The sequence below is a fragment of the Netta rufina genome (genome assembly GCF_964035555.1).
Source record: "Netta rufina genome assembly, chromosome: 1".
NCBI lineage: Eukaryota > Metazoa > Chordata > Aves > Anseriformes > Anatidae > Netta > Netta rufina.
Genome location: NC_140123.1, coordinates 117400489 through 117427060, shown reverse-complemented (window position 1 = coordinate 117427060; position 26572 = coordinate 117400489). Strand labels below are relative to the sequence as shown.

The 26572-nt window shown below is 40.9% G+C and overlaps 1 protein-coding gene across 1 annotated transcript; it reads left to right on the top strand.

Annotated features, from left to right (window-relative positions):
* Positions 1-4913: 4913 nt before the first annotated feature.
* On the top strand, positions 4914-25646 carry NXPE3 (neurexophilin and PC-esterase domain family member 3; the record flags this gene model as incomplete). The annotated part of the gene is made up of 7 exons (XM_084285974.1): positions 4914-5032; positions 9650-9738; positions 10071-10283; positions 17345-18105; positions 20053-20126; positions 23948-24154; positions 25096-25646. The coding sequence occupies exons 3-7, from the start codon at positions 10191-10193 to the stop codon at positions 25644-25646; spliced, it is 1686 nt and encodes a 561-aa protein (XP_084142100.1). The 5' UTR covers positions 4914-5032; positions 9650-9738; positions 10071-10190.
* Positions 25647-26572: the final 926 nt, after the last annotated feature.

The window sequence follows — 26572 nt, the reverse complement described above, 5'->3', positions numbered from 1 at the left end:
CTGTATATATGATTTTTTTCCCCCGAATAATGTTGTATGTTATTGAACTTGCAAATGTTTTTTTTTATGAATTTGTAAACATTGTCTGAAGAATTCCAAGTTTTGTCTCTACTTGTAACAGGTTGTTTGAACAAAAGTAGTAGATACATTCCTTTGAGACTACTTGGGTACTTTTTACCGGATTTGAAGCTATAGTGCATCTCTCACACATACATTTTCCTGAGAGGATAGAATTGTAGCATTTAGTGGGGACTCGCTGAATGGCGAGTTAAACTGGTCACTCACTAAAATGTTAAATTGGTCAGTTCCCCCTACCTTAAGCTAGTGTAAGAGACACTTTATTTTCCCTTGTTTTATTAACTTTCTTCTTTTTATTTTGAGGACTGTGCCACCCAAATAAACAAACATCAAGTGTTCTTGAAGTCTCTCAGAAAGTCTCCTTTTGTAGCTACAGGATCTTGTTTTTCCCAGTTTGGCTTACTAGGATAAGTTACTGGAGGGGAAAAGAAATGTTTGCTTTCTATATGCCTGCCAAAAAGTCAGGACCTTTTCTGCCTATTTTTAAAAGCTTTCATTGTTTCAGTAATGGAAAAAAAAGCACAAGATCTTTGATGGTTATGGAAAACCATAAAATGGTATTCATCAAGAAAGGTGCTTTATCTCTTGGAAAGTGCCACACCAAATTTTATTGTATGAATTAGGAGCTCACAATAAGAAACTTCTTTTATGGTTTCATTACAGTTATAAGTAGATGGGCCAAATTCAGTTGTAGCATAATTCTCCTGAACTAAGTTTTGTTGAGTCTTTCACCAGTAGTACTCTACCTCTAAACTAGAATCTGGGGGAAAAAAAAAAAAAAAAGAAAGAAACAAAGAAAAAGAAAAGAACAATTAGGCATTGATTTGTCTTTCTGCTTCTCACCATTTTCTGTGAAGACCAGTGGGTAGTTAAATTGGTACAGTTAATGTTTTCTACAAGTGTTTAAATTTCTGAACTTATTGTTTCTTATATATTTTGTTTGTACCTATGAGTTTTGACTTAAATAAATTATTTGTATGTTTACTGAAAATGTGAATTCATACTTTATTCTGACTCATACATCTACTAGTCGTGTTACAATTGGAGGCCTCTTTTGCAGACTGTTCAGAAATACAAAGTCATGGTGACAAGGTAAGCATTGGCACTTGTGACTGGGTACAGCTGAGGCGTGTAGTGGCCCAATGTGCTGAAAACAGCGAGCGCTGAGGTAGGGTGTTTTGAATTTATACCCAATTTGCTAGTAGATGTCACTGAAATTGGGATTCATTACTTGCAGTCCTTTATTTCTCTTTCACGTTAAAATTCCTACTGTCTTTGAATTAAAAGATGTGGCAGTATTCTGTGCAGAGTGTTCTAGAAAGAGAATTAAGGCTATAAGCTTATTGAGAGAGAGACAATTGCAAAGTATCTTGTTCCCTCTCATGCTAATTTTGTTTGGATGGATGCCTGCTCTTTACTTAAATGCAATGAAGACTGCCTAACTGTCTTTCAGGCTTCAGTAGAAAACAGTTCAGTCCAAGAGCTCAGACATGAAGCCAAGTCATGTTTTCCTGCAGAACAGTCACCCCGGTGGTAAAATCTGAAAATAACTTTGCTTTGCTTAACTCTCATTTCAAGCATAGAGATTAGCAGGTGTTTTTAGTACACATTTCCACTTCATTGCACTGAAGAAATTAGCTGAGGGTTTTAAGCAAGACTCTTCTTGTTCTTTTGTGAAGATATTTGAAAGATAGAAATGGGCATAGCTGAGGTGACTTAATTTCAATCCTTAATAGGAGAGCAGTGGTATTTTCTCATGGAGTAGGGTTAAGCCTTAAAGCCATACTATGGAATCTAAATACTGTGTGTAGTAGGGCAATATCCATAACGCTTTAGGAGCTTAGGCTGAAGGTCACTCTAAAAACTCTGGTTTTTAGATTCATATCGGTGATAACATTCAAATCTTTAGCTAGAGCTGAAAAATAAAGGGATAAATAATGTATATCTAGTGGGTAGACCAAGTTATGATCAAATAAGAATAGTTTCTTTGAATTGTATCACCTGACATGCCTTACACAGGCTCTTTTTTGTGTGTGTGTGTGTGTATGACAGTGTGGCTTTAAAAACTGTTAATTTTATATAACAGTACGTCCAAGGTGGGGTATTTTTCCCCTTCACTTAGGTGTTACAGTTTAAAAGCTCCTTTTTTTCCTCTACTCTAAGGCTGCAAATCAGTGGTACTGCACATATTGCCTGCTTTTTCTGATCTTTACAAGATGACATTGACCAAGGGACGAAATGGCATAAAATTGTGTACAGGATGTCCTAATGAAACCAATCATAGCCTTTGACTTGCACAACACTCTGATTTGTGAAAAGTGGGAAGCCTGGATCATGAAGGATGACCTGGAAAATGTAAAATCCAGCATTATGTTGAAATTGTTCATTGGCTGGACTGAAAGTTTTATTGCTTTCATTACAAAAACTTAACCATTACAGAAACCTAAACAATTCTCATACAATATAGGGTTGTGAGGAGCAACAACCTAGCAGCCAGGGCCATTCTGGTAGCATTGTGCTGCTTGAATGCAGTTCAGCAGTCTTTCTGTTGCCTTTTCCTGTCAATATTTCCTGTCAAGAGAATTCCAGCTGATACAACAGTGCCTTGACACCATGCAGCATGAATTTCTGTTGTGGGAAGTGCAGGGAAAATAAGCTGAAGAGGTTACTGCCCAAGTGTGAAGAGGCAGTGGGACCTGAGGAGAAACAGGAACTGATGAGAACCATTATGGCCTGAACTCTTTCCTCCCCTCATTAGCTGCTACAACTCCTTCAGCCTGAAGTTAAAGGTCAATGTGTTCAATGTGTGTGCTGTTGTAGCCCACGTTGTTTCAGGATCCACTCTACAGCTATCTTGTAGTGCTGAGCTCTCCAACACAGAGTTCATTCACTTGTCCTCTCCTCATTGCTGATCCATTACTGAATATACTGTGTATTATTGGTGAGATGAGGACAGTAGGGTCAAGGGCCCAGCGTAACTTCACCATTCTGCACGTAATGGGGGAGAAAGAAACAAGCAAATATTATTTTCCATGATTTTTCTGTATTCATCACAACATGCTACACCCTTCCAGGAGGGATGTGAGGTGAAGCGAAGTGGAGTGGCAGCTCCTGAAGCTGTAGGTTTCAGGGCCCAATGAAATCTAGCTGCTGCATGTGGAGCAGCCTTTACCAGAGCCCTTAATGTTCAAATAACTGAAAAGCAAACAGCCTTTACAAGGTCCCAAGAGCATGGGGGCAGATGTTCGGTGATCAATATATGGCCTGTTAGGCACAAGGACTTACCACTTCAGAGATTACAAAAGCACATTTGATTTATTGTTCGGCCTTCATCAAGGCTAATTACAATAACAACCTAAGAATTTATGGATAAAGTGGGTGTAGGGATCCCTCCTCATCACTGAGGGATGGTGAACTGTAAAATGAGGTAGAGAATAGCACAGGAGTATTTATTTCTTCTGAAAAGAGCCCAGATGGTAGTGGTGGTATCATCTTCCATCCCCTCACCCCTAACATCACTTCAGTTATATTACAGAGAGGCTCATGCCTAATATTTAATGCACTAATTAGATAGTTTTGCCTCAGGCCTCACTTTAACCTGAGGAGTCTGTAGGAGATTTAGAAGCACAGTGTGGCTCAGGAAAGAGAGGTGAACAGGTAATGAGACAGCTATAAATGCGGTAGATAATATAAAGGGGAAAAAATACAAAGGATCTTTCAAGATACGATATTTTTTAGCATTTGTTTCTACAGCAATATAAGTTTCCATATCCTTGAATGGTAGCATATTGTACTAATAAAAGTTGGTGTCTGTTGTGGCTTTGTTTTCCATCTCTACCACATAATCACTGCTGCAATGTGTGGAAAGGAAAAGTAGCAGCCATGTCCCTTAACTCATTCCAAATAGCTATGGCTAATGTGGCAGCATGCAAGAGCAAGTAGTTAAAGTTTATAATAGCTCAAATATTATGCTTGTGGCAGTATTTCAGCTGCGTGTTTTCAACTTATTTGTGAAGAAGTGAGCCAACAATTCCTTAGTAAACTTATAGGTGTGCCTTTAACCTGTACACATGCAAGCAGTAGCTAGTATGTGGATGTTTTGGAAAAAGCTATCCCTAAACTTACAAAGCGATTATGTGTGACGGCAAATCCACTTGTTGGGGTTTTGTTACCAGCCCCAGAGTGCCACATGGCTGTGACACTGGGGCTAGGCTCCACTCTGGCTGCATGCATGCCCTCAAGCACTGAAGTCCTGCTGCCACCGTGGCTCATTTTTCCCATTTCTCTCCTTAACACCGAGGGCTGACACTGCTGAAATTTGTCCTGCCAGAGCCCTGTCCCTGCGCAGGGCTCGGGGCTCGGGACTGGTAACGCCACCCCACACAGGCGCTGGCAGGCAGTGCTCCACACCAGCCACCCGCAGGGGCCTGGTGCAGCTCCAAAATATCAGGGGCGCTTCTCAGGCCCCTCTTGGTGCTTTTTCACCCTCACGTTTCCCCTGGGGCTCGCTCTTGTCGGTCGCAGCGCCCGCCGCGGCGCAGGGCCCCTCAGGGGGCGGCCTCTGGCGGCGGGCGGGGCCGGGCGGCGGCGCCATGGCAGCGGCGGATGGGGTCGGGGGCGCCGGGGGAAGGAGGGGCTGCGGCGGGGCGGGCCGAGGGGCAGGGGACGGGGACAGGGGACAGGGACAGGGGACGGGCCGCCGCCGCCTCCTCCTCTTCATGTTCTCCTTCCTCATGGCCCGGTGAGGGCCTGCGGCCGCGGGGCCGCCGTGGGGAAGAGAAACTCCGGCGGGGGGGAAGCCGGGCGGCCTGAGGAGGAAGAGGAGGAGGGAGGAAGAAGAGAAGGAGGAAGAGGAGGAGGAGGAAGAGGAGGAGGGCTGCCGGTGCTGGGTTTCTGTCTGGGCGGCGGAAGGTGCTTCCTGCCGGGGCAGCCGGGATGCGAGCCGCAGGGGAAGGTACGCTCGGGGGGATGCTCGGGGGGATGCTCGGCTCCGGGGGGCAATGCGGCTTAATGACAGCGCTGCCGGCGGCAGCACCGCGGGCTTGCTTGCTTCCCCTGTCCCCGGGTCGGGGGCTTCACGCAGGGGTCGGGCTCGGTGCCGGAGTGCGGCGTTTTCCCCTGCCGGAGCTGCTGCGGGAGCTGCTGCAGCGCTGCCCGGCTCCGGCGGGTGCCGCGCGGTGACCTCTGCCCGCTGCTGCTGCTGCTGGTGCAAGGCTCCGCTCCAAAATCCCTCCCGATGTGCTCTTCCGTGGCCATCGCCACTATTAGCGGCTTTTCTTAGGGATCTTCGCTGCAGGTCTTTGAAGCAGCTGTGCTAGTGTGTGCTACGCTGAGCTTATTTGCTTAGAAAAGTGTTGGGATGCAGCGCTGACAGCGTTTAATGACTTTATTTTCAAAGGCAATTCGCTAACTGCATCAGAGAACTTGAAAATCGGGCATAAAAATGGCATTGGGCTTGTGTTTGCTGCTAACCTTGCGCAAAGTGATGCCTGCCGTCACTTGGAGTGGAGCAAAGCTGACGGGAGTAGCACTTGAAAAGCAGAAAATTCAAAATTATAAGTCTGAAGTGAGAAGCTTTATTTATTTGTTTATTTTTACCTTAAAAAAATCCATGGTTTATTGCATAAAATGAAAATTAATTTTACCGTTAACAAGTCTTAACTGTATGTTATTTTGTCTCACTGGAATTGCATCATCAACATATGAGACTTTACTGAAAAAAAAAACTCTGTATATATATATATATATACAGCATGTGTATATATAAATATATATGCATTTGTATATGCTGTTTCTTTTTTTTTTTTTTTTTCCCCTTTGTTGTTTACAAGGATATTTTCTGCCTCCTAGGTGGATGGATCCAGAAAACACTCCAAGGATAGGATGAGAATTTAAGGCTTTTTGTCATACTTGTGCACTTCTATTATATAAAACATGAACTAGATCTATTATTCATGGCTGGTGGAACTGAAAGTATTCTAGGGCCTTTACTAAAAAAAGCTCTAAAACCATGTAACTGCTTGTTTTAGGAAATATGACGTTTACAGAAATATGATTTTTTTGAGCAAAAACTATTTTTTCTCAGCAAGACAGCTCTGTTCTCTCATACGTTAAACATGTATGAGCATGGGAAGAGCATCTTCAGTTACAGGCTTGGCAAGCCGGTGAAGAAGAGCTTTAAAATACAGTTACAAGGGGAGGGGAACCGCAATCCACCCAGCTCAGATTGGTTCAATTCCAGAAATAGTTGCCCAGAGCCAGGAAAGGGATCAGCAGAAGAGCACCTGAAGAACAGCACAAAGGAATTCCAGCCACTTTGTCCAACCAAGCGATTTAATTAGGAGCCCAACTTAAATGCATCTACCTAAATTCACGCAACGTGGGAAATATTCAAGAGGAACTGGAAGACTTAGATAAGTCTCAGAGCTATGATATGACTGGCCTCAGTGTGATGTGGTAGGGTGACTCACGTGCCTGGAGTGCTGTAGTAGATGGTTACGGGCTCTTCAGGAGAGAGAAGCAGGGAAGGAGAGGAGGTGGGGTAGCCCTGTATGTTAGGGAATGCCTCGACTGTGTGGAGCTGGGTGATGGTGATGAAAGGGATGAGCCTCTCTGGGTAAGAGTCAGGGTAATGGCCCATAAGGCTGATATTCTGTTGGGAGTCTTGTAGACTGACCAACCAGGATGAAGAGGTAGATAAAAAATTCTACAAACAACTAGGAGGAGTCTCATGATCACTAACCCTCGTTCTCATGAGGGGCTTCAGCTTCCTAGGTGTCTGCCAGAAATACAGCAAAGAGGAAACAGAGCTTGTCGTAGTGTGTGGAGAATAGCTTCTGTATGCAGGTGGTGAGGGAGCCGTTGAGGGAAGGTGCCGCACTTGACCTGTTGTTTGCAAACAGGGAAGGGCTTGTGGATGGTGTGGTGCCTTGGGCACAGCAATCACAGAGTGATAAGAGTTTTTAATCCTTGATGAAGTACGTAAGGTGATGAGCAGAACTGCTACCTTGGATTTCCATTGGGCAGACTTTGACCTATTTAGAGACCTGGTTGACAGAATCCTTTGGGAGGGGTTTTGATAGGTAGAATCTGGGAATGCTGCACTTTCTCAAAGAATGAAATCTTAAAGGTCCTGGAGCAGGCTGTCCCGATGCACTCAAAGTGGAGCAGCCTGGCTGACCAGAGAGCTTCTTCTGGAGCTCGGGAAGAAAAAGAGAGTTTATGAACTCTGGAAGAAGGGCCAGGCAACTCAGGGCTATAGAGCTGTTGTCAAGCTGTGCAGGGAAAAAATTAGAAGAGCCAAAGCTCAGCTGGAACTAAATTTGGCTAGTGTAACAGAAGACAATAAAAAAATGGTTTTATAAATATATCAGCAGTGAAAGGAGGCTTAAGGAGAATCTCCGTCCATTGGATATGAAGGGAAATCTAGTGATGAGGATAAGGCTGAGGTACCTGATGCCTTTTCTACCTCAGTCTTTATTAGCAAGGCCAACTGTTCTCAAGATACCCAGCCTTATGAGTTGGTGATGGGGTGTGAGATGATGTCCTGTAGTGTAATGGGAAACTGTGTGACCTCCTACATGTTTTGAATGTCGATAAGTCTTTGGGGCCAGATGGGATTTGGCCAAGGGTACTGAAGGAACTGGCGTAAGTGCTCTCCAAGACAATTTCAATGATTTCCCAGCAGTCCTGGCTGACCGAGGAGATTCCAGTTGACTGGAGGTTAGCAAATGTGATTCCTTCTACAAGAAGGGCAAGAAGGAAGATCCAGGGTCTTTCAGTCTGACCTTGGTACCAGGGAAGGTCATGGAGCAGGTCACCTTGACTGCCATCACACAGCAAATTTGGGACACTCAACTGATCAGAAGCAGTCAGCATGGGTTTATGAAGGGCAAACCTTGCCTCACTAACCTGATCACCTTCTATGACAAGGTGGCCCGCTTAGTAGATGAGGGAAAGGCTGTGGATGGTGCTTACATGGATTTTAGTAAAGTGCTTTACCGTCTCCCACAGTATTCTCGTGGAGAAACTGACTGCTCGTGGCTTGGACAGGTATACAATTTGCTGGGTGGAAAACTGGCTGGAATGCCAGAGAGGGTGGGCACGCGTTGGAACAGGCTGCCCAGGGAGGTGGTGGAGTCCCCGTCCCTGGAGGTATTCAAGGGAATTAAGGATATGGTACTAAGGGACACGGATTAGTGATGACTTGTCAAGGTGATGGTTGGACTTGATGATCTTGAAGGTCTTTTCCAACTTAGATGAGTCTATGAGTCTATTTATGATGTTTGGCAGTTATGATTGATCCAGGCAATATTTAGATGGAGTAACAAAAATATGTGAGAGTAGTCTATATGGCCTTTCCAGGTGCATCAAATGATATACTAATAACTTCCAAAGTTATTAGTCTGGCTTTTCAGTGATTTGAAGAGCATTCTCAGCAACAAAATCTGAAATTACCTTTTTCTGTGTTATGTTTGCTTCTGTTCCTCAAATGGTCATATGTGGTCTTAAATTAGCATTTCAATTTATTTAAGTGTATTCATCATCAGTTACTGTTTAAAACCCTCGTTGATATTTTATGCAAGCTTAATACTTTACATTAGCACAGAATTGCTCCAACAAATCTGCATTTTTGTTGCATTTTGTCAGTTTGATACTTTCATTTTAATGGGTGTCTTGCTCTTTTGATGCTTGTTCATTAGTCAGAGATGCAATCTCTGTAATTCTCAGCAAAGCAACTACAGTTATAATCCATATAATCCTCATAAAGCAATTTCATATATGGTCTCTTTTGAGACTGTCCTGGTTATCTGGTAATATATTTCAGGTTTTTACTCTGTGCTCATCTAGTGAATGATTTAATTAGCTAATTTTGCTATTTAATATATTGTTACGTTTAATTTAAATTTATGCAACATTATTCTTATAGTCTTAATAAATACCATAGCTTTTCAGTTAAACTATTTGCAGAAAGTTCCGTGAAGTTTATCTAATCATTTGATTATGTTGTTGCTCTCAGTGGATGTTTGCATGAGTGCTGAGAATATTGGATTTAAAGAGACTGCTCTCTCCTTGCAATCTCTTGTGTGTTTCCACGTTCAGAGCTTCTCCTTCTGCAAGAATGGAACTCATTTTGCTTGCAAAATGACTACCTTAAGATTGTCACTTTTAAAAAGGAGCAAGATAAAAGATTCAAACTTAAGAAGCATTAAGCTGTGAAAGTGGTTTATCAACAGTTGCTAAGTCTGTGGTTCTGTAACAGACCACCTATCACCTAATATCAAGAAAACATTATGTTACATGAAAGTTAAGTTTTATAAAAGCATGGCTATTATTATATTTTGTGAAATCAATCTTGTATTCTTCTAGAAGTATTTTGGTTTTGTATTTACCATTAGAGCTGCACAAGAGTACAGGATGCAATAGGGATGATTAAAAAAATAAGAGAGGATAGTCTAATGTTAGAGAAGATTTCTGAAGTTTTCATTCAATTTTAGTGTATCCAGCTCTGGTAGATATCTTCTCTTGAACTGTTAGGTGTTACAGCTATTTTCTTCTCTCTCCCCAGCAGGAAGTTAGAGAAAATACCTTTTATCTTGCTTATCCAGACTTGCTTCAGAGCTCAGTCCTTAATAACAACTTCTTGGGATCTCCAGTCAGGTAAATGTGGGGGTGCCTAAAACCATAGGTTGCTGCTAAAAGTCTTGGGCTCACAATGGCTGGATGGTCACAGTGTGGTTGCCAGAAAGAAATCTCTCACTCTTTTGATGTTTCTCTGTCAAATGCAGATGAGATTGGCTTTATAATGTTTTGCCTTGATATGCTCAAGAGAGTTAGTACTGTTCAGATTGCCACAAATCTGTTTTGACTACCACATCTATTGTAGCCCTTTTTGCACTGCGAAGTTTCACCATTTACATGTTTTTGGTGTTAAAAAGTACATCTGGCAATATTTTTAGCACTTAATATAATTTTTGCAAATGCGCTTGCAGGAATGAAGTGGAAGTCAGCTGAACTCACTTGCGCACTGCTGAGACGCAATGACAGTCGTGTTTGCGGTGGATGGAAATCATGGCAGCGTCTAACATGGGAGGGAAAGACATGAGTGGACAATGTGGCGTGACTCGTTCAGACTGCAAATCTTCTGCCTGCTTATGGCAGTACTGGCTGTGGTGGTGCTGGTCCATAACTTTTTTCAGTTAGAGGTAAGTGGAGACTGTTTCTTCTGCAAGGGGCTTGAACAATGTTTTTCCTTTCTGCCTGTAACACTGGAGCTGTGACTTTTAGTCTTCTCCAGACTTAAAGTCTGGTTCCCTGAGCGTCTCCTGGTATGTCATGTACTCCAGACCCATAGTCATCTTAGGCGTTCTCAGCTGATCTCTTCAATTTAATTCTGTTACTAGGTGTCCAAAAACCAGACATAGTGTTCCACATATGGCTTCACCAAGGTTGAGCTGAGGGGAATTGTCACTTCCCTCAGTTGACTGCTTGTGGCCTTGTTAACTCATCATCACAAGGCTAAGCTGTTGACGCTGGTCAATTTACTGTCCACCAGAACCCCTAGGTTGTATTCTACAGAGTCATTTGCTAGCTAGCTAGTTGCTCTCCCGCCTGTACTGATGCAACTTCTCTTAGCTTTTTCCTTTTTTCCTCTGCAGTGTCTGACTTGCATATTTATGTGTTTGACTTATCACTTCAGTGCAGGCGTACTTTCAGGCTGCATTAATCAGTAATCATGTATTCCTCTTGCAACGTCTTTTTCTTCCTGGCTAGTGATGCCCAGATAAAGTAATGCAAATGAGGGACTCTAAAAATCCTTTATCTTCACTCCCCTCCCCCCACCCCAAATATAGTTAGATTGGAAAAGGTTCAAATAGACAATAAAAATGTCTGAGAGATATGCAATCACATGTGGCACAGGAACAATAACTAAAGAACGGATGTTTGTTGCCTTTTCCAGTACTAGTGGAGACATGAAATTAAAATCTGCCAGATAAAATAATGCCTGCTTCAAAGAAAGCAGACATTTTTCCCACATACAGTGAAAAGCTGCAGAAGTCCTTGTAGTAAGATTGGATAGCTGATTAAAAACACATATTCAAAAAGTCTGGATGAATTTGCAGAAAAAAAAACAAAAAACAAAACAAAAAAAAAAAAAAAAAAAAAAACAAAAAACTATTAATAGTTATTAAGTGTAAAGATGTCAACCCTGGTGAAGAAGTCCTTAAATCATACATGGCTAGATGATGGATAAGTCTTCAGAGGAAGTATCACAACATGATCTTTATTTTTCCCCACATACTTGCTGTTGGAAACTACTGGAAGGTAAGGTAACACATTTGAGGGACCTTTAGTCTGAGTTAGTATGGCCATTTCTGTATAGTGTAGAAGGCAGCTGTTCTTTTGTTATCTTGTGCTGCTTTTCTATTTTATTTCATCGAGGTTGTTGAATGAAGAACAGCTTTGATATTTTGAAACCTAGCCTATTTCATTGCTTTTTCTTTTAAAATTGCATTTCTTAGAGAATAGGGCTATGACAGAACTAAGAGAGCAAAAGGAAAAACACAGTAAAGGCATTCACTCTGTGCTTTTTATTGGCACTGTTCATGACAAGTATCTACATGGCTTTGCTGACCTTTATATGTCTGATATTCCAAACTCAGTTTTGTGTTTCTGGTAAATCTTTACACTGTAACATGCAACTTTAGCCTCTTCAGTTGTCCCGACTTTTCTGAATGGACCTGAACTGGTGTTTGTCTCTATTTTAGGCATAGCTTTCAGGCAGACTACTGTAAGTATCTATGCTGTTTCTTCTCTGGTAGGGATCACAGCCAGAAAAAGTTCTAGAAAGTTTTCACAGATTAACCATAACGAAATCCAGTCAGGCTCTAGAAGGAAGGCTTATTATCGATTATTGTTGAGAACATGTTTGCAAATGTATCAAATATTATTTTCTTCCCATAGATCATTGAGTTCATCTGACTAAAGCTAAATACTTGAAGGCAATTCTTGGTTAGCCCCCAACTAGTCTCCGTGGCTTTTTTTTTTTTCTTTAGGACTTTACTTTTTTTCATGTTAATAATCTTCCATGTTGAGTCCTTGAGTTACTAACGATAAACTTTCAACAGTCCCATGTCTGTCTGGAACCCTGCTTTTTTTACCTTGTTTTTAAAAAGTGAAAATAAAATCAAGCTGTCCACAAAAAATTTGATAAGCTACTTATTGTTTGATTTGCTTCTTAGTATGGAGTCATTACTTCCTTGGCAGCTGACCATTGTATTCTGGCACCAGGAGAAATTTATTTTTGTTTTCTTCTTAATTTTTTTTTCAAACATGGAAAAACTTGCAAATGGAAAATGTTCAATAATTAGTTACAAAATATCAAGTTATTGATCAAAGTATTGAGGAGCAACATCTTGGTTTTAGGTTACAAGGGTGTTTGTATTTGTGTACCCATCACCTCTGGAGCGATAGAACCACTTCAGGGTTGGTTGTGAGCATTATTTTATTTAAAAATACTTAGAAAAGAGACAGTGTGTAGGAACAGGGAAGTGTCTTGCAAGAACAAATGAATGGTTGAGTGTGAACGGCTGGAACTGAACAAAAGAACTATACAACAAAGCTTTTTATTGTTTCTGGTGAATGCAGATGCCTACAGGAGATAAGTGCATCATCTTATTCTGATTATTGCTGGAACACTTGTCTGTCAGATGGTGGCTTTTTAGGTTTGGCTTTGACATTTGGAGAAACTTAACACCCACTCAGTGCTGTGAGACAGTAAAGGCAATGAACTGATCTCATGCCTGTCTTAGAAAACATCTAGGGATAAAGTCCTTGGTAAAAATACATAAAATAAGATGACTGGCCTTTCAGTAAATGGGGTTTGTTCAGTTTCAAACATTGTCTGCTGCATTAATTAAGATTCTCTATTGGATGAACTACTTTTTAAACTGCCATGCCTGTCATCTGAGAATCTCCTGTGATGTTTCCTGCTCTGATGTTAATTGGGACACACTCAGGTTTATGGCAATTGCTCCTGATGTACTAGGCCAAACCAACAGTTATGGCTGATGGAGGATATAGGACTTTGAAATGTAGATGGAGTTACACCTTTTCAGCAGCAATTGAAATATTCATCGCTTTCTTTTTTTTTATAATCAGCCACCTACGTTCTTGCACTTAACAAGGACAAGTGTTCATTGCAGGTCTAAACAAGTCCCCGGTAACTGTTCTAGAATATGATAAAATCATAGAGTTGTTTGACTTGGAAGACCAAGATACTTTAAAGATCATCTACTCCAACTCCCCTGCCATGAGCAGGGGCAACATGGCAGGGACATAACTCTGAGAGTGTGATCGTCAGGCTGGGCTTATACATCATGCTTAGTTTTTGCTTAGTTGGCAGCAAGAATGCTAAAAGTTGAATAGTTGAGGTGAAAATTTCATTAGCTCTTCTGAAAATGCAGCTTCCTTTTTCCCCTGCTTATGGCATATCTCTTGTGCGCCAGGAACAGCTTGTGGATTTGTTTGTGCTTAATTAAAGTGTAATCTATTCTGTCCTGCCTGTTTACTCAGTAGACATCCATTAAATTACTCTGTGATTACATTTGTGTTCTGGTTAACTTTAGGATGCAGCAAATAAACAGATGTTAGGAACTGCACTCAAAACCAAGACATTTTGAATGGAGTGCATATGAAAATAAAGCAGGGCAAGTGTTATTCAATATGGAGATTGCATTAAAAAGTAAAAGAGTCTATATAAGATAAAGGAAGAGGACTCCTGAGAAATCTTGAGCAATGCTTTTTATCTGCCCTACCGCAAGAAATATGATTGTGTTTTTACTGCTGATTAGAGTAGAGAGCCCACAGCTCGGCATGGCAGGCTTCTGACTGGACTCAGTATCACTTCTTACCATGCAGGAGTCAGAGAGCTTTGTAAATGCCAGTGAAAGAGGGGATAGGGAATGGAGTGTGGGGGTAAACTGAGCTATCAATCCACTTCAGGGCAAGCCATGCCATAGAGAAAGGAGAGTTTGAGTTCTTGTTTGGAAATGAGCCTGAGAAGCACTCCCAAAAGGAAGGTGGTTTGCAAAGCTTTTCTCTTCCAGTCAAGGATTTTCAGTATATGAACTGATGCTGAAGCTTTCCCCGCCTTCACTGGAAAAGTGAATCTCTGTAATATCTTCTCCAGTGAATACTGTACATAGTATAGCTTGTTTTCACACATTAGCATATAATTCTGCAATAATACAGCCTTGTTTGGGCTTGGAAGAGAACTGTAAGGATGAAAAAGGATGGCACAGAAAGAACGGTCCTTCAGGATATGGAAAAGGTTTGGATTTACCTTTGTGGAGAGGGTGTGGTGTAGGTTGTTTGTTTGTTTTTCTTTTCCTCCCTTCCTCCTTGAAGACTGACTGAGGAAGTTATTTGTGGTGTGGTCAATTCTGCTTTACCATAACCTGAAGATGCTTGAGTTGAGGTGACAGTGCTTGTCTGGGACCTCAGCTGCATACAAGTGAGGAGCTTTGGCCTGGTGCCGTGATAGAAAGTCTGTGTAGGAGACTGTTTGAGAAACATTGATTTACATTCTCTGCTTTGTTTTGTGACTGTGTGAGTTGGCTCAGTGTTCTCTGCACTATTTTCTACTGGAAGATTTAGATACGCCCTTGGAGAGACTTCAGAAAGGCTAGCTAGGTCATAAACAACATCTTGCAAATCTTGGACAGAAACAATAGGTTAAAAACTATGAATAAATTTATATACAGTTAAAATAGTGATAGGTCTGTTTTTAAAGGGTTTCTTAGATAGCTATGTCTCTGCTGTTCATTTGGAAGCATATATATATACATCTTTTCCACCCCTTCCCGCTCCCACCTCTTGAAGAACCAGCTTAAAATATTTAAACTTTCTCTTGAGCGTGTACACTGAACCTGAGTTATGCAGACATACCTATTCTCCCACATCCCTCCTTGGCTGACTCAGACATACTTACCAGCCTGTTGGATGTGTTTAAATATATGCTTATTTTTTAAAAATCTTTCCATGTAGTATTATCTATGCCATGTATACACTTGAACAAAAGAAAGGAAGACAACGGGAAGGTATCCAAAGACAGAAACTGGGCTTAATTCAAGAATGCATGTAGGCGAGATTTGAAGTTGATCTGTCTTTAAGATTCATTCTCAGCTTTGCCTACAATTTACTGGGTTAGTAAAAGTAACATGCAGAGATGTTTGTATTTGTGTGTGGTTCTGTTATAAACCATAATTAAAACCAAACCAACAAAACAAACAAGAAAAACAACAAAAAATCCACACCGTGTATATGCATGGGTACTTGTTAATTTATCTTTTATAGCTAAAACATAAATAAAATATAACAGTTTACAATTTCATGTTTAGCTGTTAATGTGGAAATCAAACAGAAACTTCTCTATATCTGCCCTACATTAGAATGTACTCAATATCCTCTTACTCTAAGCTGGTCAAAACCAACTTCCTATGTAACTGGCTTCAAAAGCCTGTTAGTTTGTTCCTTGTTACGTTTGCCTTTCCTCTATTAAAAAAAAAAAAAAAGACATTTGAACAACTCAGAGATTCAATTATTTTTATTTCAATAAGTCAGTCGTCAGTATAGTAAATATACTAGGGGGAGCTACTCAGTATGTACATGTGCTACTTGATGTGAATGTGATACTTGATATGGATTAAGAAAGGTTTGATATGGATTAAGAAAGGTTTGTACCAATGAAGAGGTTTAATATAAGTGCTGGGGATTTTAGTATGTTACTGAGCAGTAAGTTATGGAGGAAGGGAATAGAAGAGAGTAGGATATGGGTAAGTACAATCAGCTTTTAAAGCTTTGCAAATAATGCAGTTTAAAAAAAAAAAACAACAACAAACTTTAAAGTCTAAACTAGCATAATATCTGATGTCATATGAATGATACTTTGTATAGTTTTCATCTTTGCTTGTAAAAAGATCTGTCATATTTTGTTTCTATATGAAATATGGATAACTTCTGTTACATATACCTGATAATTAAATACTTACTAACTGTTGATGTTGTGTATATTCAAGGTGCAAGTTTAGCTAACTAGATGAGAAGTGATAGGAATGTGACCACAGAAATGACCACAGCTGCTACATGCAGCAGGCTTCCCTTGACAGCATGACCAAAGGGTGTATTGAATTAATTTGCAGCGTAGTGTCTCAAAGAAAGCCTATTTCCTTGCATTATGTTGGGCAGCTATTAGACCTCATTGTGCTCATTGTGGTTTAACCCTGCTAGGTAGCTAAGCACCATGCAGCTGCTTGCTCACTTCCTTATCCCCAGTGGGATGGAGAAGAGAATCGGAAGGGCAAAAGTTTAATTAAAAGAAGAACAAACAACAAGCAGCTTGTGGGTTAAGATAAAGATAATTTAAAGGCTTTTTTTTTTTTTTTTTTTTTTTTTTTTTCTTTTGCCACCGATGTGTTTTTAAAAGAAGTGTGATGCAAAATGTAATTGCTTCCTACCAGCTGACTGATGCCCAGCCAGTCCCCTGAGCAGCAGCAGCCCTGGCAAACTTCTTTCCCCACCTCCAGTTTTTACTGCTGAGCGCAGTCCCGTGTGGTATGGGGTCTCCCTCTGATCAGCTGGGGGTCAGCAGTCCTGGTTGTGTCCCCTCACAGCTCCCTTGGCACCCCCAGCCTACTTGCTAGCAGGCAGCTTGAGAAAGAGGGAAGACCTTGATTCTATGTAAGCGCTGCTCAGCCACAACTGAAACACTGGTGTGTTGTCACTGCTATTTTCATAACAAATCTAAAACATAGCACTATATGAGCTACTGTGAAGAAAAATAACTCTATCCAAGGCAAAACCAGCATAGTGCTTTAAGAGTAAAACAGTAAGAAAATTAAATTTGAATTATTTAACTGTTTAATCATATGATATATGATATAATTTTTTCACAGTGCTGATATTTACAGCATGCACTAGTAGCAACAATACTACTCAAGAAATACTCAATATGCTTTATATAAAAGCCTCTTTGCTAGAGAAGGATAAAATTATCTTTGAGTAACCACAGATCACACAACTGTTTATTTAGATATTCACAGTCAAAGTAATAGATTTGTGTGTTCTAGTAAAGCTGCTTCATTTGATCAGCTTCAAAACTATGTAAAACAAACTCCAATTCTGAGGGTCATGCCTTGAGAAAACATCTGTTATTCACAGTGTTTTATTTAATAGAACAGTTTCAGGTATTCTTTTCCCTTCCCAGCACCTGGATGATGACACGGTTTCAGGATCAAATTGGATAACAGAAAACAATGACCAGCCTTCTCTATCACAGATGACTAAAGTTACCAGGAAGCCTTACTGTGGTTACGAGCAGCAGACTTTGTCCAAAAGAGAACAAGTGGAACAGGAATCGTTGCTTGCTGCAATACAATGGCCAAAACCCCCCGATGACAAAATTGCTTTTTTACAAAGCACTGATCCAGTACATAGCGATTTTGTGATTGTGAAGCCTAGGGGGTTCTTCAAGGTGGGTGATCAGCTAGAGGTGCTCGTTCGCATGAAGGATTTCCAAGGAAAACCCAAGCAATACGGTGGAGACTATCTACAGGCACGAATCCACTCTCCTCTGCTGAAAGCTGGAGCGACAGGAAGGATTGTAGATTGCCATAATGGCCTTTACAAAGTCTTTTTTACATTGCTTTGGCCAGGAGAGGTCAAAGTATCTGTGACACTTGTCCATCCAAGTGAAGCGATCCAAGTACTCCTGCGTTTACGAGAAGAAAGGCCTGACAGGGTCTATTTCAAAAGCTCATTCAAGTCTGGGAGGTATTCAGAAACTACTGAGTGTAACGTATGCTTGCCTGGAGATCTTCCAGTCTGTAACTTCACAGATCTATACACAGGTGAGCCATGGTTCTGTTACAAGCCACGAAAACTCCCTTGTGCCAGCCGAATCAGCCATGCCAAGGGTGGATATCAGAAAGGTCTTCTGACACACGAGGAAAGCCTTTTTTTCCAAAGGTATGTATGTTATTGATTTTATAGGTATTCAGTCAAGTATTTATTTTTTTCAAGAGAAACTTTAGGTTACTGGACAAATATAATAGATTGCCAGCCTTAGAGGGGGAGTGTACCTGAAGGAGCAGGTGTTTGATGTGAGTAGTTGAATAGTCTCTTCCCCCTTCATCCAGCCGTGCAAGAGTACAGTAATGTTAAACTAAAGAAACTTGAGTGTAGCCCTCTCCGTATGCTTTGTGTTCAGTCCTGGGCACACCTGCTAAATTTCACACGAGTATGCTGTCTAAATCTGGTGGTGGTTTTGGGGACTGTTTCCTTATATTTGTTTCCACACCTATGCTTGAAATACTGATAACAATGCTTTAAGAGTTATTTTTGGCAGAGTCTGAACTACCTAAAAAAAGGTCCAGGTTTTAAGCTTATTTTTGCACAAAGTATCAATTGTTTTTATCCTCAGCAAAGGACATCCTTAAATGTAAGGCAACGTAATGCTCAGTACAACTTTCAAGTGTTAGACATAACTCTAAGTCTGTCATGAAGAAAACACCCGGCAGAACAAACTGCTGAACAATAAGTTTGTAAGTAAGTGGAAATGATTTGTGCATGTTATGTAAGGTATCAAATTAGATTAATTTCAGTCATCTCTTTCCTCTGGATTCTGATTTTTTTTCAAAATACCTTTAGTGCATGGATGCACATGAGGCAACTCCTTTGGCCTCTACCCTCAGCTGAGATTAGACAGCTACTGCGCTGTGTCAGAATTGTAGTTGTAGGCTACTGCCTTGCTCTCCAAAAAAGGTGGGGAAGTGAAGTGTTTCGTCCGTATGTCAACTTGAGGCTTGGATTGGGAAAGACTTTAGGGGAGCAGCTCTGTATTGTTGAATTAGGAGAGGGACAGGACTGTTCCTTACCAAGTCTCTAAGTGGATCTTTTGGCTTGCTGTGGCTCAGATGTATCACCTGTAAAATATGGCTGATATTTATATTGATTGGTGATGCTTACAAATGGGAATGTGACATTTCCTTAGCTTGTTTTTGGTTTGTTCAGCTCTGAGATTCTTGACTGAAATGGCTTATAGAAATTCCAAATAGTTCTTTCTTAAATGAAGAAAAATATCAGAAGAGTGTTCTCTGTGTAACAGCATCAAAAGTTGAAACAGGATCTTCGTATTAAAACTCTGCCTTTATCACAGTTCTACGGTAGGGATCTGGATGCAACACAAAATCATCAGAATTCTTTGATGTCCACAAACAAGCACTTCTGATGGCTCTTGGTGTTTAGGGGAACGGATGAGCTTTGTCTCCATGTTCAGCAAATTGCAGTGCTGCTGGAAGGCCTTGCTGAAGTGGGTTGGATGTTGACTGGTACTACTGTTATCCCCAGAGGCAGGTCACACCACTGATAGCGCAGCCTAGAGCTAAAATTGCAGGTGGTGATTGTGCTGGACTGCCGCAAGCTCCGCTATGTGCTTTGGGATTACGGAGGCTCAAAGTGGTAGCCGCCTTGATTTGAGGTATTTACTGTGGTAAGCAGCTACAGAGATCAGGCAGAGCTGGGAGCTGCTTTTGCAGCACAGCCTTGCAAGTGGTTTGCCTCCAGGCAGTGGTACACACACCACAAGCTGGGAACTTCCCGTCCTTGTGGTTAATCCCTCAAAGCATATAACATACTTCTAATAGCTTGATAGCTTTATCTAGGTTTGTACCAGTGAAAATGTGCATGAGATTTGTGTCCTAGTGCTCTTAAATCTTGAATGCTGCCTCAGAACAGTGGTAGTGGTCCTAAAGAAATTGATACATAATGCATTCAGCTAGATGGAGTAAACTTAAATACAAAAAAATCTTATTGTGAGCCCTGTGTGCTTATTTGAAGTGGATTAAGAAAAAGTGATAGTGATATTAACTTCAATTTTACAGCCTAATAATATTAGTATTTTATTTTGCATTCAAGTGATGTGAATATCAAAAGGCCGATACTCTCCAGTGGACCTGATTCAGTGATTGTAAAGCCCAGGCCATTTACAGGTAAAGTGAATTTCATAATGTTCTTTTTTCTAATTGATGATTAAACCTATAATTAAATCTATAAAAAGAAGTAGAAGCATGAGTAGAAATGGATATCTTTGTTTTCATAGCACGGAATGGAAATATACTTTAAAATTTGTGTGTTGAAGATTAACATTTTTGGGTGTTACTGTAAGGTAAGCTCAGGGCTAGTAGCAAATTTGTCTAAAATTACATACATAAGTGTTGATTTTTAGAAAAAAAAAAAAGCAAAAAGAAAAGCAGTTTTCTGTTCTTTTGCCAACAGTGTCTTTTTTGGCATTTACTGAGAGGGAAAATGTCTTAAAGTAGCTGCCCTCCAAACACTCTGGTTAATCTAGCAAAACTGGCTGTGAGGCGTTTCCTGTTTATTTTTCTTCGTTAAGAACTTAATGTAATAGATTTTAGACAATTTGCATTTAATTATTACTATCACTTGTGTTACCACAGGTTTTCATAACCTAAAGCTGTGGAACAGAACCTCAGTTTTCTGTATGGTGTGTAAACACAGAACAAAAACACAGTCTATGCTAAGTTAAAGGATTTATCTCATTCATATTCATATGTGTGCTTTTTATGCCTCTAAAAACCCTGCATAAAATGTGATACGCAGAGAATTACTTCGTAATTGAAAGGTTTTCAGATGTTTTTCTATAAGGCTGTAGGAGATTTTAAAGGTAGAGTTCATGACTTGAGCAATCAAGTCTTAAAAGAAAGCAGCCTACAGCATTTCTTGATTTTTAGTTCAGCTGTTCACTTAAAAAAATCTGCTATTAGGCCAGTGGTATTTCCCCCCTTCTTTCTCCAGACCCTTTAGATGAGATGGCTTTTGTTTAATTCTGTGTTTTCTCAGAGAAACTGCTGCACATCTGAAAGTTGATTATGTTACCCTTCTTGCAGGATACAGATGATCAAAGCCTGTCTGCGCTTCCTGAGGATTAATGATGGGTTAGAAAGGGTAGATAGGAACAACACAATATTCCTCAGGGAAATTCCTTCTACCAGGAACAGGCTCTGAATAAGTCAATTCAATACATTGCAATAAAGATTGCTGGTGTATGACTCTTAGGACTGATGCATACTTAAATTCCTTGTACTGTTGTTTTTGCACATACATTTCTGTTTGCGGGTGAATGTAGATCAAGTTTATTTTTAAAATTTCATTTTTCTGAAATATAAGCTGCTGTCTATTCTTGATTTCTAACTATTCAGAACAGAGCTTTTACCTTCCTCCTTAAAATCCCAAAGTAATGTCTCTTCGAATTCTGGAGCAAAACTGGTATGATACTGAACACAGATTTCAAATGTCAGAGTTAGGTTTACTGTGATTTTACAGGTTGTTCTAATATCTTATTTTATGTATTTTTTGTATGCCTAATTTTAAAATTAATTAAAAAGGTAAAAAAAAATGCAAAATGTTTACACCAAAACTTAAGAAGCAAAAGAATTGAAGTTGTGAATTTGCATAATGAATTCATCTTTAATTACATGACCATATGATGGGGTTGTTTTTTTCTTTTTTTTTTTTCTCCTTTGTACGATTCTTATTCCATGCAGATTAGATGAGTCAATGTTATTAGTTGGTTGCTTTTGTGTCTCTTTTTTTTTTCTTTCTTCATCAGCACTGTTGCCTTATTTGCTATGTGTTATTTAAGAAATTATCCAAAGATAAGATTTTAGAACCACAGAATGGTTTGGGTTGGAAGGAGCCTCAAAAATCACCTCTTTTGAACCCCCTGCCGTGGGCAGGGATACCTCCCACCAGCCCAGGTTGCTCAAAGCCCCATCCAGCCTGGTCTTGAACATCCCCAGGGATGGGGCATCCACAGCTTCTCTGGGCAGCCTGTGCCAGAGCCTCGCTGCCCTCTGAGTGAAGAATCTCTTCCCTATATCTAATTTAAATCTCCCCTCTTTTCATTTAAAGCCATTATCCCTTGTGCTATCCCTACACCCCCTGACACAGAGTCCCTCCCCAGCTTTCCTGCAGGCTCCCTTTAGGCACTGGAAGACTGCTACAAGGTCTCGCCGGAGTCTTCTCTTCTCCAGGCTGAACAATCCCAACTCCCTCCTTCATAGGAGGGGGGCTCCAGCCCTCTGATCATCCTCTGATCATCATTTTCTGACTGCTTTTTCTGTAGTAATCAACGCTATAGGCTTTGTGTTACGCAAACACAGTGGTTTGCTTTTTACTGTGTCCCTGTAAGGTTTAACTAGCCTCTACTGATGGAAGACACAGAATTTTGCGTAGAAACAGCAAGGCCCCAAAATTACAATTAGGGATGGGTGTTCAAAGATGCCTGTAGCCTGCTTTATTTATTCATTAATTTTTGTTTTGTTTGGATTTTGAGTGTGTAAATAGTTTGCACCTGTGTTATAATGGAGCATCCACCAGAAGATGACTCTGGGCGCTGGAACTCCCCTGCCAGTCCTCTACGTAGTTACAGTGGGCCCTGGCATGATTTTGGCCACATTGTTGTGTGTATTCCCAAACAGCTGCAAGCTGTGACAGGCCAGGGGCTTTTCTTAGCCAGGTAATCTCCATGCCAAGGTGTGGAAAAGTGTTTTAACAGATGGATGTGGCTGGTCCCTGCTACTGGTTTTGGTGCCAGAGAGCAGCTCTGTGCTTGCTCAGTTTACTGCCATAGAAAACTTCTCTGTTCAGGCAGTGGCTTTGGGATTCTCTGTGTGCCACTGTGAGTCAGCACATTCCCAGGCCCTTAGGTATTAGAACAGATGTGTGGTAAAGGAGGAACATGTTCTTAATGACCTCAAGAAAGTTCGATGTGCTCGTATCGCACTGGATACTAAGAAAAATAAGGCCATTTTTGACTGATGTAACCATGAGATTGCAGCTTCTCTTCCTGTAACCTCTGGCCCTTGATTGCAGCGTGTTGTCCAGCTTCTGCAAGGTGAGCAGGAGTCCTGGCGAACAGATTTTCCCTGGTGTAGTCTAATTGCTCCTTAGAGGGCAACCTACCCCAGGCACCGAAAGAGGAAGGGGCTAGATAGCAGAGAGAAAATACGAAACCCTTGGAATTAAAAATTAACATAATTTATATATTCAAAGGGCAAATAAAATTATTGCCAATAACTAATTCTGGCATTTCCTAGTTTTGGAGTCCTTATGATTTGGGATTTCATCCTTACAGCACATGTGGTTGGGGCAGGCATAGTGTCAGTGTGGAGGCTCCTCAGTAGAAGGATTTATTTATTTTAAGCAAATATGAGCGGAATCAAGTTGCCCCCTTCGTGTTTTCACCTTGGGGTTGGGGTCTGGTGCTGCAGTGGGAGAGGCTGCTCCTGTAGAGCAGTGTCAGTAATGCACAGCAGCTGCTCATCCTCTCTGGTCGGCAGGCTGGCCACTAGAGGGGAGAAGTGCACTTTGGCGCAGAGGATTGCAGATGTTGGCAGGGGAGGAATAGTGGGGCTTCTGAGTTCTGGGATCCTGTCCAGACTGGAAGAATCATGTACTCTGCTGATCTTTCTACCTATATTCCCCTAAACCTTCTGCATGCATCCAAGTTCGAGCATTTCTGTCCAAATATGAAAAATGTCAGATACTCTTCTTTTTTTTTTTTTTTTTAAATCGTTGTCAAAAATATAGTTCGACTATAAGTGGTCAAGCATCAGTAGGTTTTGCTGCAGAAATAGCGGGGAAAATATTTGGGCTTACAGGAATGTGTTGCATTGAGGTTTTTGATGTTATATATCATATTACTTCGCTTTAAACTGTATATATGGCCATGACAGTTATGGAGGCTTTGTTTGTTGTATGTTAATTTAAGAGAAATTTTCTCTTCCAGATTCAAGCACTATGGACAGAGCTGAAGATCTCACAGTTTCCCCGTCTGGTTATTACTATGAAGATCACTGGCGGCCAAGAACACACTGGATCCATCATTTTAACAAGTCAGATGATATAAGCAAGTGCTTACAAGGGAAAGTAATCCACTTGTTTGGAGACTCTACAATAAGGCAGTGGTTTGAATATCTGACATCAGTTGTTCCAGGTTAATATTTTTTGTTTAGTTTGATTTTGTCCTTAAAGACCTTTGCAAAGCTTTATTTCTCCCATCTCAGACACAGTTGATCTTACTGGATGATGACAAATCATTAGGAAGAGGGAAGGCCAAACATGGTCAGAAGTGCTGACAGAAAGTCAATCAGTCGTACATTTGAGCAAACATTGGAAATTTGTAGGTCTTTGGGGAAAAAGAGCCACAAGTTAAACTGTCTACAGAATGTTTCACCAGTTAAGGACAGTACTGCTCTTGTGAGATAGTATGTGGCCATGAGGGGGCACAACAAAACTCATGTAGGGTGCTTGTATAAGGCTTTGCAGGAGCCCAGTAACTTAAGTAATTTTGGAATGAAGTGAAGTAACAGAATGACTTCAGGAAGCAGATGACTTCCGTTACTGTTGATTGGTTTTGAGCTCTTTTTTCCGTTTCCCTTATTTTAACTTTTCCTTAAATAACAGAATTTCAGTAGCCAATTAAGTATTCCTCTTTCACTCCCACCCCAAAGTAGTTCAATTGCATTGAAATGCAGACTTTGAGACTCCTTAATGTTGACCAGTTGAATTCTTCTTTAAATTTAATGGAGTCCTGAAGTTGCCAGAAAGGTTGCCAAGAACTCTAGACTCATAGGGCAGCGGTGACTGAAGGGGTCTATTCAGAAATTTCCCTTTTTACAGGAGAGAAACAGTTTGGGAAAGCTAAAAAAAACATTGACAGCCTTTTGAAGGTATAGTGTGCTGTCGAGCAGATTTCAATACTGACAAGCTCCACTTTAGAATACACTTACAATGCTCATCTTCAGTTTCATTCTGGGATTCTTAGAATTAAGTACTCGCTCGTATACAGCTACTGTTGCCTTGTGATCCTAGTCTCTTGTTGATAGTTTGATCTCTTATGCCATCTTTTGCTAATGTTTGCTCTTGGGTTTTCAGATCTAGTGGAATTTAATCTGGGGAGCCCTAAGAACGTGGGCCCTTTCATGTCTGTGGACCTGAAGCACAATATCCTACTGAAATTCCGCTGTCACGGGCCACCCATTCGCTTTACAACCGTCTTTAGCAGTGAACTGCGCTACATTGCCAACGAGCTGAATGGCATCGTGGGTGGGAGAAACACCGTGATAGCCATAACTATATGGTCCCACTTCAGCACTTTCCCCGTGGAAGTGTACATTCGGCGGCTGAGGAACATTCGGAGGTCAGTCATTCAACTGCTGGATCGCAGCCCCAAGACTTTAATCATCATCAGAACCGCAAACGTTCAGGAGCTTGGTCCAGAAGTGAGCCTCTTTAACAGTGACTGGTATTCCCTTCAGCTTGATTCTGTCATGAGGAAAATGTTCTCAGGAATTGCTGTGCACTTTGTGGATGCTTGGGAGATGTCTCTGGCTCATTACTTGCCACATAACTTGCACCCAAAAGAAGTAATTGTTAGGAATCAAATAGATGCATTTCTATCTTATGTGTGCCCTCTGCAAACTTAGCACAAGTAGGTATCTTATGTCACATTTTGCTGCGGCTGAAGTAAAGCTGGTCTTTGTCAGAGCTATGGAGTTTTTGCTGGATGGTGTGGAAGAGCTCTGGTTACTGTATTTGCGTGCAGTAAGAGTGGCTGGCCGTAACTCTGGTAGCTCTGAAAGATTGAAAAGAAGAGCTGGGCGCTCAGGCTGTATCTTCCTGTAAGGCTGATTCCCTTCAGCCTTACCCTTTTTATCTCAGATTATTACAGAGCACCTTAAATTAAATTGACAAGATTTGCTAGGGAACTGCGTGGGTTATTAGCTTTACGAGTTGTCTGCACTGTATGCTTAATCCGTACAACACGAAGTCTGTTGCATGGGCCTCGCTGCTCAGAACTGCCTAGAACCTCGGGAATGAGATTTTGGGATCAGTCTTTCCCCATGTTCCAGAGTTTGAGGGGCATCCCCTGCAGTCTGCTGTCAGCCAGAGAAGCACAATGTCTGTTCTCATTTTCCTAATTAGAAATACGAAGTGGGTGTCCTAAAGCCACTAATATCAGTCAAGGAAGCACAATCAAAATGCCTGTAGTATTAAGCCATCAATAATGGGCTGAAATTCAATAGAGCACACTAGTTAGGCACCCTTGGTGTTTACAGATAGCTGCTAAATAATGCAAGTAGCCAATATTTTGGTTTGGTTTCCTGTACTACTGAATCTCTTCTGAGCTTTGATACACTGTCTACTTCTTGATTTATCTGTGACAGAGAAATGTGTATGTTATGATCTCAGTGAAGACGCTGTCTCAGGCAATTTCTGCAAGTTGTGTTAAAATTGCAGGCTTGCCTACTTGAAGCTTGAGACATTTCCTAATGAAAATGATTCCCTTCCCTGTTAGATAAACATTATGCTCCTGCAAAGCTGAGCTTCTGTTCCGTGCTTTTGTACATAC